Source organism: Schistocerca piceifrons, chromosome 8 (genome assembly GCF_021461385.2).
Source record: "Schistocerca piceifrons isolate TAMUIC-IGC-003096 chromosome 8, iqSchPice1.1, whole genome shotgun sequence".
NCBI lineage: Eukaryota > Metazoa > Arthropoda > Insecta > Orthoptera > Acrididae > Schistocerca > Schistocerca piceifrons.
In genome coordinates, this window is record NC_060145.1 from 314,847,249 (window position 1) to 314,866,696 (window position 19,448).

The 19,448-nt window shown below is 44.1% G+C and overlaps 1 protein-coding gene across 1 annotated transcript in view; it reads left to right on the forward strand.

Annotated features, from left to right (window-relative positions):
- The first annotated feature begins 2,459 nt into the window (after nucleotides 1-2,459).
- The window catches only part of LOC124711676 (methylcytosine dioxygenase TET2), a 52,876-nt gene continuing 35,887 nt past the window's right edge, over nucleotides 2,460-19,448 (forward strand). The window contains exon 1 of the mRNA XM_047241872.1: nucleotides 2,460-2,516. Coding sequence (XP_047097828.1) covers nucleotides 2,502-2,516 — 15 coding nt within the window. The 5' untranslated portion in view covers nucleotides 2,460-2,501. The remainder of the gene's footprint in view (nucleotides 2,517-19,448) is intronic.

The window sequence follows — 19,448 nt, forward strand, 5'->3', positions numbered from 1 at the left end:
TTTATTCTATGACAAGTCAGAGTGGAGGCTGGTTCAAAACAATGGCTCGAATAAATTCTGACCAAGTCTCTTACCTCCTGTGAATTCACGGTAGATGAAACGGAGTCAATGTAATTCTTTAGTCTTGTGGGCCAACCAAATATTAAACTGTGGACATACAGTATTAAATGTTATTATGTCACATAACGCCAACGCTTTCTTTTAGGGTATAATAAGGCCCTCCACCATCTAGGATATTCAGAGATATGGTATTTAGAGCAGCTGGTTTTCACCTCGGCGTAATCTATTTCGCTGCATGTAAACACAACCAGCCCATATTTTATAGCGAAGGAGCAGGCCGCCTACTGCAAATAAGCAAGCAGCCCAGCCGTTTGTTTAGGGAGTCGGGCGTGATAGGGCCGTTTACAACGACGGCCTTGCCAGGGGCGAGATGGAGGCCAACCCTGACGTGGCGCATTCCACGCGACCCCCGGGCTCTGCGCATCAGCCGAGATCTGCTAACGCCACAAAAAATACCACATCTCTGCGAAACACTCAGTACCTGCTAGAGCCAAAAATACCACAGCCATACCTCTCACAACAAAGAAGCAGTTTGTTCCTTCAGTGTTACACCCCCGTCGGTGAGCCCTGGCTGCCGTAGAGCATTTGATGGTTAGCCGAGAGCGATGCATCGAAATTAATTCCTATTGTGTTTAGAGTATGTATCAGTTATAATTATTTGGAAAGGTAGAAGACTTTACTAGGTAAAAGTGCAGATTTTTTTATGGGTGACTGAGAACGATGTACTGTAGAGCATTACATCGGTATTTACGTCATTTGCAGACTAATAACGACAGCCAATACAAGTCGTACGTTATTAGATTGGATAATACCTCCAAGAACATGTGGCAAGAGCAAGCCATTAATGTTTATTTTCCCCTGGATAGCAGGTCAGGTATTGAAGTGTGGATGCGTGGAAAAAAGTCGGGTTGTAAGGTTTGTGAAATGTTTGTGAGAAGGCCGTTCGATGCAGAGGAAAAACGACCAAGACACTGATGAATGTACTGCACTTATACCCGTATATATATATATATATATATATATATATATATATATATGTATAGAGAGAGAGAGAGAGAGAGAGAGAGAGAGAGGTGTAACAATTCGTTAGCATTATCGCTCCATGACACTGAGTTTCACATGTCTAACCACCGAAGCGGAGTTTCTGTTCAAATGGCTCTGAGCACTATGGGACTTAACATCTATGGTCATCAGTCCCCTAGAACTTAGAACTACTTAAACCTAACTAACCTAAGGACAGCACACAACACCCAGTCATCACGAGGCAGAGAAAATCCCTGACCCCGCCGGGAATCGAACCCGGGAACCCGGGCGTGGGAAGCGAGAACGCTACCGCGGAGTTCCTGTCTCTTCACAATAATTATAAGCTTTTATGTTACAAAACGACTTTTCAAAGCATGCCGGATGTTGAATGAATGGCTCTGGAATGTTTTCCTAGAACGTGTGCAGCAACTTCTGTCCAGTGATTTTGTAGTTTAAATAGACTTTGTATCTCCAGCCTGAGAGCTGCTGATAGTAGTGTTTTGTTTGTATCATGCTATTGGCTAGTTTCAGTCGTGGAGCTATTTATAATGGTATAGCAGGTGTGTAGCCTCAAATTTACGTCAGACGTCATTCAAAAAGTTGGGCGGTACTGAAAGAAAGCACTCTTGTGATATTCAAAAGTAAGGCAGTCACCGCACACGCAGACGATAAATGTCAGAAATCGTGTGGCTTTATCTGCAAGGTTACTTGAAAACAACTAAGCTCGGAATTGGCTGTTAGTGCGCCACGTAAATAAAAGCTATCGTTAGTGATTTTATGGTGTAGCCTGGGTGGAACAAAATCTGCGAGAGTTTATTTTTAATGTGCACTGTCGTGGAAATGGGGTCTACACCCAAAACAAATGTTTCGAATTATTACAGCACAGCTACGAGATCTTGAAGACCCGAGAAGTCTTCAACGCTTAGAGAAAGGCTGCCCTCAGTAATATTGGCACCACCCCCCGTCGGAGGTTCGAGTCCTCCCTCGGGCAGGGGTGTGTGTGTTGTCCTTAGCGTAAGTTAGTTTAAGTTAGTTTAATTAGTGTGTAAGCCTAGGAACCGATGACCTCAACAGTTTGGTCGCATAGTCCTTACCACAAATTTCCGATTTCCAGGAATGTTGGCACACAGTATATTGGAATTACATTTCTCTGTTGAAGCCAATACAGCTCCACTTTTGGTGAAGGCCACTGTAGAGTGTAACCTCTCGGTGATAGCTTGCAGCGTATGGAGAGTGACGTCGCCCGTGTTGCGTTTGCGCAGGGATACCGAGGCAAGGCGCCGCGGACGCAGCCGGCGGCGCCGCCGCAGCAGCAGCCGCCGCCCCCGCAGACGCAGCCGCCCTCGCAGCAGCCCGCCGTGGCCACAACGCAGCCCCAGCAGCCGCCGCCGCAGACCCACAACAACGCCGACCCCGCCATGGCCGGCACCACGGTCAGTAACAGCCAAGCTACCAGCATTTTGGGCCCATCGCGACGCTGCTCACACATCCAAAGTTACAGTGCATTTCTCTCGAACAACAACCGCTCGACTGCACTTGCAAATAATTTGACGATCGGTGCCATAGCTTAGATGCCACATCATCAGGTTGGATATGGTGAACCACGACACTCAAGGTGCAACATGGACGGGGCAGAACATTCTGTTTTTATGAATAAATGACGCAATTAGCGGATCGTCAGGTAAGTGGAAAGTGAGGATACAAAGCTGGGCATTTTCTCGCCTACATCTCCATCCATTGCGTTCTGCTATATTTATGGCACTCTGGATGGATTGTGCCCTTATATCTGATGGTTAACTGGTTACGTTCGGCCTACTCTCGTTCGTTTCGGATCATGTCACGCTTGAGGAACCGTGGACCCATACTTTCGTACAGTACCTGACGATCCACTAATTGCGCCATTTATTCCGTCCCGTCCATGATGCAACTTCAGTGTAATGAGCCACCACATTTAACCCGATGATGTGGCTTCTAGGTTACGAGACCGATCGTTAAATAAATTATTTACAAGAACACCCAAGCGGTCCTTATTCCAGATATCTACTTAGAGTTGCGATTGGTCCTCATACAGGTCGGTGTATTTAGCTGTTCCATTGCAAAATACTGACACGAATTATTTATAGAAGACTGGAAAAACTGGTAGAAGCCAACCTCAGGGAAGAGCAATTTGGGTTCCAGAGAATTGTACGAACACGTGAGGCAGTGCTGACGCTTCGACTTAATTAAGATAGGTTGAAGGAAGGATCCACTTTTTTAGATTTTATATAGTTAGAAGGAAAATTTCTGAATATGTGCGTTTGGAGTACAGCATTCTGTGGAAGTGAATCGTGGACTGTGGGTAAACCAGAAGAGACGCGAATCTAAATGTTCGAAACGTGGTGCTATAGAATCGACAAGGATAGTAACAGCACGAGAGGAAGGGACGGGGTGATAGAACGTGTGCTAAGGCATTGGGGGGGAGGGGGGGGAGTAATTGCATGGTACTAAAGGGAGCTGTAGAGCGTAGAAACTTTAGCGAAACTCGAATACATGAGGCAAATAATTGAGAACGCATGGTGCAAATGCTGCTCAGAGATAAAAAGGTTGATACAAGAGAGAATTCTTGATGGGCTGCACCGAGTCAGTCAGAAGACTGGTGAATAATTGAATAAATAAAATACAAGGAGTGAAAGTTAAACTACAAGTTCGTTCAACCGTAGTGACATGGTGCCAACAATTTGACCGATCGCGCGCAGATGTGGGTGATGGCAATCCGGAAGAAAGGCTGTCTATACCGGCCACCAACGGCAGTGTCCAGGCAATCGAGGAACTGGTTCGCAACAGTCGCAGAGTCACTTTCGCTGACATTGGCCAACACATGCGAATCTCAATAGGCAGTGCTCATTCCATCGTCGGAGATCGTCAGCAGTGTCGGAAAATGTGCTCGCGCTGTGTTCCGCGAACAAATAGGCGCAAGGCTTATGACTCTCTGGACTTTCTTGAGCGTTCCTCCGTGGAAGGCAAAGATGTCATAAGTCTCATCATTACGTCCAGTGAGACATGAGTCCATCATTTCACACCTGCAAGAAAGAGAGCATCTATGGAATAGAGACACACTGTCTTAATGCAAAGTTGCGCCATCAGCAGGCAAAGCTACGACCACCGTTTTCTTCAACTGCGAAAGAGTTGTGTTCACAGAGCTTACAGCGCATAGCACAACAGTTAATACCGATTTGTGCTGTACAACGCTGACATCGCTGCATAACTCCATAAAGAAGAAGAGCCATGGAAAATTGAGCAAAGTCGTCGTTCTCTTGAATGTAGTGCAATACCCTACACGGCGCGCGCAACACAAGCTTTGTTGCGTTTTCGAAAGGACGTTTGGAAGCATTTGTGACAGATCAGATCTCGCACCAAGCAATTTCCATCTTTTCGGGAAGCTGAAAGAACATGTAAAGGGGGGAAGGGAGATTTTTCAAACGAGAACCGCGTGCGCACACCGGTTCTGCAATGGCCCCGTGACAGAGGTGAGGATTTCTATCGTCGAGGAAATGAACAAATACAGCGTGTTCTTCCATTAACCAGCACAATGATAAATGGTTTCGATGGAGCCGATGGGGTGTGAGGAGGACTGAAGTTAAAGTAAGACAGACATTTTTAAATCCAATATTTTAGTGTCTACCGTTTATTAACTTTTAATATGACAAGATTCTTATATCAATAACCTACGGATGTGAACCTACTTCCCGAAAAGGGTCGTTAGTTATGTACCTTGTCACTAAAATTATATGTGGTTGAACGAAAGTTTAATACGTCACTAATTACATATACAATCTCCTTAACGCCTTCGAGTAGACTGGAAAAATCTGAACCACTTTTATTACACATTTTACTGTGGTAGTCTTTTTGAAGCAGTAGCGACTCACGTTCAGGTTGCCATGTGATCGATGGGCGTGTGTGCTTTAAAAGACTGGAATCGTCAAGCGCCAAGTGAAGCAACTGACACATGAATGGCGTACACTGGGCTTACTGTTCTCAAATAATTGGACTTTTCTCCTTGCGTGTAACAGTTGTGTTCATTTCCCTGCGTGCCTGAGGACTTTTTGGCGTTCATCTGCAGTACGGTGACGGCTCCATTATTTCCAGAATGCTTATTGATCGGCACTATAGAAGCTCATAGCACACTGTACATGTACAGGAACATGCTCTGCATTGTATGTGATTGCTTTTATACCGCGTGTGAATGAAATTTAGTCTCTCTGCCCATCTCTAGCTTAGGCATGTATAAAGCAGCTCGCACTTATGTTTCTCGGGCTAAAGACGCCTTACGCAGTTACTCCTCCGGTGAAATCAAAGAAATACGTTAAAATTAATGGAACCTCTAAACCATTCTCTAATCAACTACCTTTTATACTAGGTGACAGTGTATATCCCCGATTTCTGCTATTCAGCGCTTTCAAGGTCGCCTCGTCTACGCACATTTTATGTTATCCGTTACTGTGGTTGTTATGAGAGTTACTTGAAACTACAAGTTTACTGTTACCAGTCACAATCTGAAAAATGAAGATGATAAAAGAGTTACTTTTTCATCGGCACCTAATGGTGTGATGTTGTGGATAAGTTATTCGTACGTGGGAGGAAACCATTTTAAAATCTTTGTGATCTTTAATTAATGCACCACGTTTATTCTTCTGTATTACGTTTTACCATTCTTGTTCATCTGAGATTTTGCTGCATCTCTAGGGACACCGTTGGCTACAGCCATTAAAGTAGGTGGGAAAAAATCACTGCTGTCCTCCTTGTTTGTTTCTGTTTTTAACTATATCAGGACGCCAGTTCTATTGAAAGCTATAGCAAATCTGTATTCTAAAGTTCAATGAAGTAGTGCTTGATGCTTCAACACCAGTCTTAAGACATTTCAGCTGTCTATATTGAACTTAATCGTCAAGAGCCGCGATTAGCAAAACGTACAGTGAAAATATCTTGTATTTGAACACAAACACATTTATTTTCGTCTTTGCTAAACTAAGTTATGTTCTTTGTTGATTATTTGCTGATTACACGAATATTTCAAGAAGCTTCTTCATTTATTCCAAAATATTTACTACCGCCAGATAAAAGCGTAGTACATAGGTTGTTTCAAACCTCGATGGTAAAACTTAAGGAACGGAATCCTAATATAACAAGAAGAAAAAAAGTCTAGTACTCAGGCGCTCTAAAATGTATGCCAAGACCTAAGAGCACTTGTTGATCTTCGCTACTGTCAAATGCGTATCTTCTACTGAACAAGTGTAATAATCAAGGAGTCTTACAACATTGAAAAATTGTATGATACATGTTATAGGCACTGTCCAGCACAAGTCGAACAAATCAAAAAATTTAGCGGTGGATGAGGCCCTACACAAGCCGTCGCAGTCTGTCACATCCGTATTGACGCACTACATGACTGTTCCCCGAATCAGCCAAGTACATTTCCATGTCGCGATGAATAAGAGGCGCCTTTCTCGCAAAGTAGAGGATGATGTTGGCAGTACTGTCAATACATTAGTCAGTCAAGATAGTCATTCCGCGCGAGGCTGCCGTTCAATCGCCAAGACTAGCCAAGATCACCATACAACTGGGACAGGATTTTCACAGGTTTATATCGCCCATCCCTCGGGAAAAGTGTTGAAGCCGTAGCTGTTTGGATAATCTCATATGGTGAATATTACTGTCTCTAATCTTGTAATTTTTGGGTATCATTTTCTCCATCCAGTATAATTTGTCTGACAGTTTCTTGCCAAAATATACATCCCAGTTCTAGCACGTATGTAATACCTGTAGTATACTATGCAATAAATTACCAAAACGATTAGACGGATTCACATTCTGGAATCGTCGTGACGTTAAGACTAGGTGAATCGAGATTTACCACCATTGCGTGAGATGTGTTCCTGTTATATTACAGATAGCGTTTTCCCCTTCTTATTGAATGTAGCTAAAGCCATTTTCATTAGTTTCACATGACATTGCTGATATTGTAGAAAACAACTTTGGAACAACTGACAATATCAACTAACCTTCAGTACACTGTGTGACGCTAAAAGTAGAACAGGGATCTAATACTGAAATTTATAATATATTTTAAAATATGTGAAATCTGCTCTGTAATTAAGCTAACATCCATATCTCAATCCAAGTGGTCCTCACCTCTGGAACAAAAAGGAAAATACAATAATAATGAGGCGAGTTATGGTCAACCGACGAGGGATACGCTGCATGACTTTCAGTATCGACTTGGTATAGTTGCTGTATCGATAAGAAACCTGTTAAGACTTCGACATAAAAGTTTTCTAGGTATGGTACCGCGTCATATTGTGGAAAACTGCTGCTGGAGAAAAACCAACGTTTCGGCCACGGTTGCAGTGTACTTCTTCTGGGTCTACTAGTGTTGACCCGGAAGAAGGCTGCTGCAACCGTTGGTTTTTCTCCAGCAGTAGGTACCATGCCAGAAAACTTTTATGTCGACTGGCTCTGGCCGCAGAAACCTACGCAATTATACTGTTAGGACTTATTTTACGAATCTTAAAGTCTCCCAAGCCAACCGGAGCTGGTGGGAACTTTTAGCTGAGATGTGACAGCAGTGCTACAAGAATATTTTGTTATGGAGGTGTTTCCTAGCGGGAACAGACCGCCGTGGGTTGAAACATTACTTCTGAAAATTAGCAAAGTCCAAAGGAATTTGGGCAATAATTCCGCATAGTGTGAGTTCAGCTACCGCCAGATCTGTGCTCAGAGTTTTAACACTGACAGGACGCTGTCATCACTTGCCATCAATATATTTTCGCTGGTGACAGTAATCATACCACACTTTCGAATAAGCAAACACGAAGATTGGGTTTTGCCATTTCAGCAGCGACTACGTATTTTGTAAATGCGATGTGCTTACAGGAATTACCGAAGGAGTGTGTTATAGAGGGGAGTACTTTTTTTTAATGTTAAGATTCTGGCACGAAAACCTATAAGCGAAAAACTGCAAAGAGAATTGAACTACTGCATATTCCATCAACTACGGGCCGTTTCACGCGATGACTTGTGCTTATCAACACGACAGTACCAGTTACTATAGGACACTGTCTGGGAGAAACATTTCTGCACAGCAGCGTTCTGGAAATGTCGTCGTCGTTGTTGTTTGTGTTGCCGTCGTGGTCTGCAGTCAGAAGACTGGTTTGATGCAGCTGTACTGCCCTGTGCAAGCCTCTTCATCTCAGAATAACTACAGCAGCTTACATTCTTGTGAATCTGCTTACTATATTTATCTCTTGGTCTCCCTTTGCGTTTACCTCCCAGACTTCCCTCAAATACTAAACTGGTGATTCCTTATTGTCTAAGAATGTGTCCTTCTTCTAGTCAGGTTGAGTCACAAATTTTTCTTCTCCCCAATTCTGTTCAGTGCCTTCTCATTAATTGCACGATCTACCCATCTGATCTTCAGCGTTATTCTGTAGCACCACGTTTCAAAAACTTATATTCTCTTGTCTTCCATTCATGGCTGCTCATCATACAAATACTTCGAGAAAATCGTCCCTAACATTGAAATCTGTATTCGATGTTAACAAATTTCTCTTCTTCAGAAACGCTTTTCTTGCCATTGCCAGTCTACGTTTTATATAGTCTCTACTACGTCCATCATCAGTTATTTGCTGCCCAGATGCGAAACATGTGTACCACTTTCAGAGTGTCGTTTCCCAATCTAATTTCCTCAGCATCACTTACTTAATTCGACTACCTTTATTTTGATTTTGTTGATGTTCATCTTGTATCTCCCTTTCAAAACACTGTGCATTCCGCTCAACTGCACTTTCAAGATCTTTGCCGTCTCTGACAGAATTGCAATGTCATTGGCAGACCTCAATGTTTTTATTTTATTTCTTTTCCCTGAGCCTGGATTCCTACTCCATTTTGCCCCTTTACTGCTTGGTCGTAGATTGAATAAGGTCGGGGATAGGCTACAACCCTGCCTCGCTCCCTGCTCAACTACTGCTTCCCTTTCATGCCCCTCCACTCTCGCAACTGTCGTCTGGCTTCGGAACGAACTGCAAATAGCATTTCGCTCCCTGTATTTTACCCCTGCCACCTTCAGAATTTCAAAGACAGTCTTCCAGTCAGCACTGTTAAAACCTATCTCTAACTCTACAAATGCTATAAACGTAGGTAAGCCTTTTCTTAACCTATCTTCTGAGGTATGTCGTAGGGTCAGTTTTGCCTCGCGTGTTTCTACATTACTCCGGAATCCAAACTGATCTTCCCCATTCCATTTTTCCATTCTTCTGTAAAGAATTCGAGTTTAGTATTTTGGAAGCATGACTTACTAAACGTATAGTTAGGTAATATTCACACCTGTCAGCACCTGCTTTCTTTGAAACTGGAATTATTATACTCTTCTTGAAGTCTGAGAGTATTTTGCCAGTCTCATACATCTTCAATGGAAGAGTTTTGTCATGGTTGGCTATCCAAATCAACCTTCGGGTTGATGAGACCTCATTCCGGTTGATGAGAGCTTCACTGTCACTCCTAACAGCACTGTGGTGTACAAATCGACCTTCGGGTTTGATATGAATTTCACTGTAACGTATCACAGCTGGTCAGGAAACCGTGTTCATGTGTGAAAAGCGGCAAGAGCTGCATTGACTCCACGGGACAGTAAGCTGGCGAGAAAATGAAGGCCGGGGCTACGTGCGTGCTTCAACGGCCAGACTGCCCAAGGCCACGCGCTGCTTTCTTCCGGAGGTACACCCAGTGGGAAGCGCTCCGCTCCAGCTCCGTGCTGCCACCTGCAGGCACTCCACTCACTTGTCGAACTGCTCGCCTTGTGCGTGACCTCCTGACCTCTCGCCGCCCTCATCGTCTCACCGCTCCCCGCCTCACCACACACTTCCTGCGTGTGCCTACTGCTTGTGCTCCGTCTCTAACGATCTCGATGCCGACGGGACGCTGAATTCTTATATTTCTTCCTCCGAGTCTGTGTTATCGTAGCGGAAAATGTCAGTGTTTTTCCTTGAGACAGAGAAGTTGCTGTCCATGCATCAGCACGGCTTTAGAAAGCATCGCTCCTGCGAAACGCAACTCGCTCTTTTTTCACATGATATCTTGCGAACCATGGATGAAGGGTACCAGGCGGATGCCATATTCCTTGACTTCCAGAAAGCTTTTGACTCGGTGCCGCACTGCAGACTCCTAACTATGGTACGAGCATATGGGATTGGTTCCCAAGTATGTGAGTGGCTCGAAGACTTCTTAAGTAACAGAACCCAGTATGTTGTCCTCGATGGTGAGTGTTCATCGGAGGTGAGGGTATCATCTGGAGTGCCCCAAGGAAGTGTGGTAGATCCGCTGTTGTTTTCTATGTACATAAATGATCTTTTGGATAGGGTGGATAGCAATGTGCGGTTGTTTGCTGATGATGCTGTGGTGTACGGGAAGGTGTCGTCGTTGAGTGACTGTAGGAGGATACAAGATGACTTGGACAGGATTTTTGATTGGTGTAAAGAATGGCTGCTAACTCTAAATATAGATAAATGTAAATTAATGCAGATGAATAGGAAAAAGAATCCCGTAATGTTTGAATACTCCATTAGTAGTTTAGTGCTTGACACAGTCACGTCGATTAAATATTTGGGCGTAACATTGCAGAGCGATATGAAGTGGGACAAGCATATAATGGCAGTTGTGGAGAAGGCGGATAATCTCGGTTAATTCGTAGAATTTTGGGAAGATGTGGTTCATCTGTAAAGGAGACCGGTTATAAAACACTAATACGACCTATTCTTGAGTACTGCTCGAGCGTTTGGAATCCCTATCAGGTCGGATTGAGGGAGGACATAGAAGCAATTCAGAGGCGGGCTGCTAGATTTGTTACTGGTGGGTTTGATCATCACGCGAGTGTTACGGAAATGCTACAGGAACTCGGGTGGGAGTCACTGGAGGAAAGGAGGCGTTCTTTTCGTGAATCGCTTCTGGGGAAATTTGGAGAACCAGCATTTTAGGCTGACTGCAGTACAATTTTACTGCCGCCAACTTATATTTCGCGGAAAGACCACAAAGATAAGATAAGAGAGATTAGGGCTCGTACAGAGGCATATAGGCAGTCGTTTTTCCCTCGTTCTGTTTGGGATTAGAACAGGAAGAGAAGATGCTAGTTGTGGTACGAGGTACCCTCCGCCAACCACCGTATGGTGGATTGCGGAGTATGTATGTAGATGTAGATCTGAGCTGTTGCAACCTATGTGATTGGAATGCGTGTGTGAAAGGCTATGTCAGCAGTGGTTTGCCTCAGATATTCATACTTCCCCTAAGAGCCTAAGTTCTGTTTCAAACTGAACTGACTACATGAAAGTAATCGTAAGACAGGTAGATGCCACACGGAGATCCAGTGAACCCTCAATAAGTGTACTCCATCGACGGAGATGGATTACAAATCCCTCGTTTGACCAATAGCTGAATATTGCTTATCAGTCTGGTACTCTTACCACAAAATATTGACAGATCAGATGCTAAGAAAAGCAGCGCGGTTAGTCACACGTTAATATAGTTAGAGCAGAAGAGTTAGATGCTCGCGTAATTCCAATGGCAGACGCTACAGGAGAGACGTCGCGTCTTACTGTTAAAATTCCGAGAGCATACGTTCCTGCAATAGTAAACCAGTATATTGCTTCATCTTGCATCTAATTAGCGACAAGGCAATTACGATAAGATAGATTCGACCTCACACTGAGGTTTACCAGTAGTCGTTCTTCCCGCGCACCATTCATGACTGAAAGGGAGGGAGGGGGCGAGTGACAGCGGTACACAAACTGAAAAGTTATGCCTCCGAATTTTTTATGTAAAGATTCTTAGCGTTTTTCACATAAAACAAACTATCATTAACTTTTTACATCTTTATTCATCATGTGTACGCATTTATTTCTCAGCATAGTCGCTCTGGCGACGAACACGTTTCTCTCAACGAGAGACTAGTTTGTTGATACATTTACTGTAGAATGTTTGACTTCGTTGACGGAGCCACAACCTCACCTCTGCTTGCACCGCTTTATCACTATCAAAGCGAAGTTATGGAGCCACTCCGTGTCCTGTCACACACGTCGAGGGCAGCACCATCGCTTTCTTCATTGCGAGCACGCACAACTCAGCGTCGCAACATTACTGATGTGGACACAATCATCACCGTACACGTATTTCATTCTTATATGGATTTCAATTGCAGGCACTTTCTCTGCGGTTAGGAACTCCATAACAGTATGCCGCTCCTCACTCTTGCTTAGGATTGCCATTTATACCTCGGACCTCGTTAGGACACTCCGAGGTGGGGGTGTAGAAATGAAGTAAAAATTTACTTAATATAATTTTTTTTTTATTCGGAAGCCTATTACATGGAACTTGTTGCGGTAGAAGTAGCTTGTACACCAATTTTTTCGGAACATTTCATCTTTTTCAGCAAGCCTTTTTTCCCCCTTTTACATATTTATAAAATTCTATGCAAGTCAGCTTGTAGCTAAATTGACACTGTAAGATTGATTCCACAGTCCCTGGCAGCAATCGATTTCTTTTATCGGTCCACTGGGTCGACATCAACAAAAATACTCTTTCTACATTGACGTTGCGTGCGGGAATACAAAACAAATACATAATTTTAGCAGTTGGCATTTACGTTCTGAATGTTCTGTTTCCGTGAGAGTAAATTCACCTTTCATCAAATGGTTCGAATGGCTCTGAGCACTATGGGACTCATCTGAGGTCATCAGTCCCCTAGAACTTAGAACTACTTCAACCTAACTAACCTAATGACATCACACACATCCATGCCCGAGGCAGGATTCGAACCTGCGACCGTAGCGGTCGCGCGATTCCAGACTGAAGCGCCTAGAACCGCTCGGCCACACCGGCCGGCCGCCTTTCTTCCACAGAGTATTTAGACTTCTATTTACCGAGCCACGCTTAGTTTCTAGAAAGCTCTTCAGGTACATAAATTCCTGAAAACAATTGCCGTCTGAAATCTTTACACCATTCTTAGTCTGGCATATGCGTATAATAGTGTTTCCAATCATCACCCAATATGGGGTTTCCAGCGTCAACCAGTCAAATACCTGATATTTATTAAAAGAAGCAGTCCATTTCTGTAAGTAATCAAATTCTGTGGTATAAAAAGTCATTATCTCTTCCTCAAATATCGAAATTTCAATTAGCGAGCCTTTCTTTTTCTCCACGTTTTTTATATATTTTTTTCAAATAGAGCCAAGTTTGACTGCAGTAACATGAAGTAAATTTCACTGAACGGACTCCTGAAAAAAATCTGAAATTATTGTAGATGGCCTGTCTTCGGCGTCAAAAAGTTAATGAAATGCAGAGCTTAAGAATTCTCTCAACTGTGGACATTAATGAGAGGCATCTCGTTTTTGAGTGAGATAGAAGGATCTGATGATCGACATCTGCGTATAATCAGAACTCTGTAAGTTTCTCTGTCCTTACTGTGTATATTGAAAAATAATTATTTTCTTGACGGTTATTTCAATGTCGACAGTCAAGACTCCACCAGCGCTTGGTATAGTACAGGGCTATTACAAATGATTGAAGCTATTTCATAAGTTCACTGTAGCTCCATTTATTGACATTTGGTCACGACACACTATAGATACGTTGAAAAACCCAAAAAGTTTTGTTCGGCTGAAGCCGCACTTCAGGTTTCTGCCGCCAGAGCGCTCGAGAGCGCAGTGAGACAAAATGGCGACAGGAGCCTAGAAAGCGTATGTCGTGCTTGAAATGCATTCACATCAGTCATTCATAACAATGCAACGACACTTCAGGACGAAGTTCAACAAAGATCCACCAACTGCTAACTCCATTCGGCGATGGTATGCGCAGTTTAAAGTTCTGGATGCCTCAAGTAAGGGGAAATCAACGGGTTGGCCTGCAGTGAGCGAAGAAACGGTTGAACGCGTGCGGGCAAGTTTCACGCGTAGCCCGCGAAAGTCGACGAATAAAGCAAGCAGGGAGCTAAACGTACCACAGCGACGGTTTGGAAAATCTTACGGAAAAGGCTAAAGCAGAAGCCTTACTGTTTACAATTGCTACAAGCCCTGACACCCGATGACAAAGTCAAACGCTTTGAATTTTCGGCGCGGTTGCAACAGCTCATGGAAGAGGATGCGTTCAGTGCGAATCTGGGCGGTAGAGAATCCTCACGCATTCGTGCAGCAAATTCGCAATTCACCAAAATTTAACGTGTTTTGTGCAATCTCACGGTTTAAAGTTTACGGCTCCTTTTTCTTCTGCAAAAAAAACGTTACAGGACACATGTATCTGGACATGCTGGAAAATTGGCTCATGCCACAACTGGAGACCGACAGCGCCGACTTCATCTTTCAACAGGATGGCGCTCCACCGCACTTCCATCATGATGTTCGGCATTTCTTAAACAGGTGATTGGAAAACCGATGGATCGGTCGTGGTGGAGATCATGATCAGCAATTCATGTCATGGCCTCCACGCTCTCCCGACTTAACCCCATGCGATTTCTTTCTGTGGGGTTATGTGAAAGATTCAGTGTTTAAACCTCCTCTACCAAGAAACGTGCCAGAACTGCGAGCTCGCATCAACGTTGATGGGGACATGCTGCGCCGAGTGTGGGAGGAACTTGATTATCGGCTTGATGCCTGCCGAATCACTAAAGGGGCACATATCGAACATATGTGAATGCCTAAAAAAACTTTTTGAGTTTTTGTATGTGTGTGCAAAGCATTGTGAAAATATCTCAAATAATAAAGTTATTGTAGAGCTGTGAAATCGCTTCAATCATTTGTAATAACCCTGTATTGTGGAGGTTATGGGCAGGGCACCCAATTCCTTTTACAGTTTTCCTAGTTAATCTTTAATTTGGTGAAACATACTCCGATGGCCGGGTCGATGAAGCCCTCCGAAGTTGGTACGGGTGTTGTCTCCTTGAAAAGCGATTAATTTATCTAATGCGATTTGCAGCTTAAAGTGTCTAGACAAAATTTTGCAACTGTATCTGATTTTTCGTTATTTAGCGAATCAAACGGCTTCTGTAGGATTCCGTTAGTTTCCGTACAGTATTGAGAATTGTGGTTTGATGCGTCAGTGCCTATTCCGTAAAATGAAACTTCTTGTAAATCTTCTATGCATTCGGGCACGAAGTGTGGTGCGAAAATATTTTTAACAATCGCTGTTTGGTTCTGGCTTTAGACTGCTTTGCGCCGACTTTGGAGTCGGGGACGCTGCGGACTCAGATTTAAGGTACAGTCAAGAAAACTGGAGGACTGATGATCCTTGACAATTTTATAAGCTCTTGTTAGTTCTGCAGAAGCAGCGAGCAATTCTTATGGGATATCCTCTTTAATCATGAATGTAACAGTAGGCTTTGATGTCGATACTACCCCGAATCTATTTGTATCCGTAGAAATGTGATGCCTCACATCTGACATCTCCATGAGTTTCTGATGTGTAACAGCTAAAAATCTGTCACTACGCTTCCTGAACCGTACGGCTTTTCTTGACAAAAGACCACTCTCTTGTGTAATCATCCGAAAAGTGACACTTTCTCTTTCCATGCTTAGGCATTTTAGTAAGCTATGGTAAGATACGTTTGTTACACGGTAACCGGTCGACAATAACACTTTATTGATCGAGGTAGACGTCACTATGTACTTCACGCCTTATATACGCTTCAAACAACTGGAACAAGCTTGTACTCGTTGTTCGTATTAAGTTTAGAAAGAAGTTTTTCGTATTACGTTTAGAAAGAATCGTCTTGTCAGATCGCTATTCAAAAGTGAAATGCCAGATTCTTCCGCGTGGCGCTGCCTAAATAGTTCCAGCCCCATTCTACTGGAGAAGTTTGATATTTTCTCGAATGATGACGCTAGATCTAGAAGGTACTTACGTCATCGATACAGAATACGCAACATGCAATGCCATCTGTGAGACTAGCTTGTCAACATGAACGTGTTGACATAAATAACACTGAGGCTGCATTTACACGTTGCGCCAACAGATGGTGTTACTTCAGTACTTGGACCAAGCTCGTACCAGTATTTTGCAAACTCGGGACAAAATGACGGGACAAGAATGTCTATAACTGTGAGGGTTCCGACATATCGGGACGAATGACAATCCTATACACGCTGTAAGTCCGAATCCTCTAGCGACAGAAGGTTGCAACTTGCGTCAGCGAAGCGATTAAGTCGCCCGAATAATAGGCATGACATGTAATACCTCAACCAATATTGAGAACAATAAAAAAATTCGGAGGCGTTACTTTTGAGCACGCCCTCGTACCCTCACGATACACCGTAAGATGTCTTGCGAGTGAGGGTGTAGATGTAGCGATAAGTTCTGTTCTTGTTAACGATTGGTCTTCCATTTCATATTTTCTTACATAATATTCCTCTAACATGGAGTGAAGAGGAGTATTATAAAAAATATGTAGCTACATCTTATGTGGTATCAGATTAGAGGCGCTAAAGGGAAACAACTCACTCATAAAGAGGAAATTTACTACAGATGATCTCAAATAGCTTTGTTTAAACGGAGCTCGCATACGCAAAATCTAGAAGAAGAGAAAAAATGTAAACTTAACCAATATGCATTTCGACGAGAAAATGTAGAAGTACCGAACACTTTTAGAACGATGGTGCCGGTTCCACTTGAGAGTTCTGAAAGTCCCTTTACACGGCCGTATCCGTGTTGAGTCTGTGTCATGGAGAAAATGGAATGAATGTAATTGGACCAAGGGTGAAGAGACTTTTTTTCGCTAGCCGCTGTTACGTTCTTCGGGGGCCCTCGTTCGCTCAGTGGCTGCGCACCCTTCTCCCACCACCGCCGCGGCCCGCACGAGCGCCGCCATCGACAGCAGGGCGGCCATCCTGTTCCTTTTCCATGTCCGCACGTCCTTCTGCTCGTGCTTCTCTTCTATGACGTCATAGGAGTGATCGATTGTAGCACTCCAGGTTTCCCCCTCCTGTTGCTCTCAACGAGTCACGGTCGCTGCAGGGGGTCGATAAGAATTCCTATTCGCTTCTCAAGCACTAAATTCTGCATCATGTTTATTTTGATGACTACATGAATGACGGTTCTTGCACGCATATAATTCGGTGATTTACTCTTTACTTGTGGCAGAAGCTGTAAGTTAAATGATCTATTTTTTGCCTCAGTCTTCTTTCCATCTGCATCTGTAAAACTTCAGTTGCATAATGGAAAAATTTCGTTCCCTGGTGACGCGCAAGGTATTCTGGACGTGCGGTATACTGTCGCTCTCTTCCGCGTTGTAAGTTGGCTGCCCTGGCAAGCCGCAAGCGCGTCATTATGCGTGCGCTGTTGCCAGATGGGTTCGCCAGTAATTTGCGGGGAAAGTGGCTGGCCGTGGTGGTGGGGATACGGAAAGAGACCCATCAGCGCCGCGGGGAGGGGAGCGCAGTACCCGGTGGTGGGGGGTAAGGACAGGTTGCGCTCAGGGGGTGGGGGCGGATGGTAGGAGCGGCGGGGCGCGAGAGGAGCGGAACAGCGGTTTATGAGGTTCGGCCGCAGCCCGGGCAAAGGAAGGAACAGGAACCGGAGCAGGAGCGCTAGCGCTCGCCGGCCGCCCGCAAGCCGACCCCCGGGGAACCGCAGGGGAGCGCTTAACACCGCACAGCCACGCCGCGGGACATTCGCACGTCTGCGCGCTTCTTATCGCACAATTACTCACCGCACTGCCTTCGTCTGGGCCAGCACAAGGAGCTGTTTCCTCTTTAACAATGTCCCGGTGCGCATGATAGCCATTTCTTAGAAAGTACTCTGCATTACCTCATAATTTTGCCGGATTTCTTTCTATTTTCGTTTTTTTCTTTTTTCTGTTCAAATCAGTGTTCCATGAAATGAATGACAGCATTTATTTCAGATAACGCCAGTGAGAGACCCAGAAACCGACGGGCGATGCAATTGTTTCTAGGAGACCTATTTTCAGAAAATTGATGCGAAATACAGAAAGACCTACAAATAATCAGTGGATACTACTGCGACTATCAGCTGACGCTTAACATTAGCAAAATATAATTTCGTGTACGTAAGAAGGCGAAAAACAGTTCTTTAGTTTAAACATCTCCAATCAATCTCAATAATCACAGAAGTATATTTCTAGTATTGTTTAAGAGATAACAGTGATAGAAAATTCTTCGTTCTCGCGGATCCTCACAAATGCAGAATAACAGACGAACTTCGCCCCTTGTTTTCTTCGATTTCACGAGAGCTTTATAGAAATATTCAATAGGAGTCGCTACTGGACAGATACGGAAATTTTTACCAAAGAAAATCGCCAGACAACCCTACATTAGGAAAAATTATTTTATAAAACAAAGAATTTAGGCATTGCAAATAGACATATCGGCAAAACGCTCTTCCTGCTCATCAATTCACGGGCGGAGGTAGAGGCTGATACTGGTAGACTATGACCCGTGCTGTGAGTTGTGGTGGTGGTGGTGGTGAGGGTTGTATGGGCGCACGACAACAAGGTCTTAAGCGCCCGTTCAGTAACAGATTGAGACGGGTGTCAAGGAAAGACTCAGAACAGTAAGATAAAACACAACGTAAAACACAGGTAACAAGCTTGGAAAAATATGTGCCTACCCACACTGAATCGTGGGACGAAGCATGCCGCCAGCAGTAGAACATGGACAACACAGGAAGAAAGTGGTAGAGGGAGCTTGGTTCAAATGGCTCTGAGCACTATGGGACTTAACATCTGAGGTCATCAGTCCCATAGAACTTAGAACTACTTAAACCTAACTAACCCAAGGACATCACACACATCCATGCCCGAGGCAGGATTCGAACCTGCGACCGTAGCGGTCGCGCGGTTCCAGACTAGCGCCTAGAACCGCTCGGCCACTCCGGCCGGCGGTAGAGGGAGCTAAAACAATATAGCAGATGGAAGTGGCTGACAGACCGCAAGGAAAGAAGGGAAGAGCCAGCCACTTTGCAATACACTAAAACCTCCAGCCTAAAAGTGTAGGCCAGAGTCTAGACACATCACAAAACTTTAAAACCCTAGATACACACGTCTCATAATTAGCTAAAACACAGGGCAGATCCTCATCAACTTGTGCTTCTGCCCTTGCATCACAGTATAAAATGCAGTTTGTTAAAATGTGGCGGACAGAGATGTGCACACCACAAAACGGGGGATCCTCCCGCCGTAATAGAAAGGAGAGGACAGTGCCCAAACCGAAGATGCGTGAGGGTCACTTCTTCCCGGCCAATAAACTGCGGTTAGTGAAGTCAACAACTCGGCCGTGTCGTTTCTCCTGTTGTGAGTTGTGGACTACAAAGCTGTCTTTCTTATTTACACATTTGTAGAT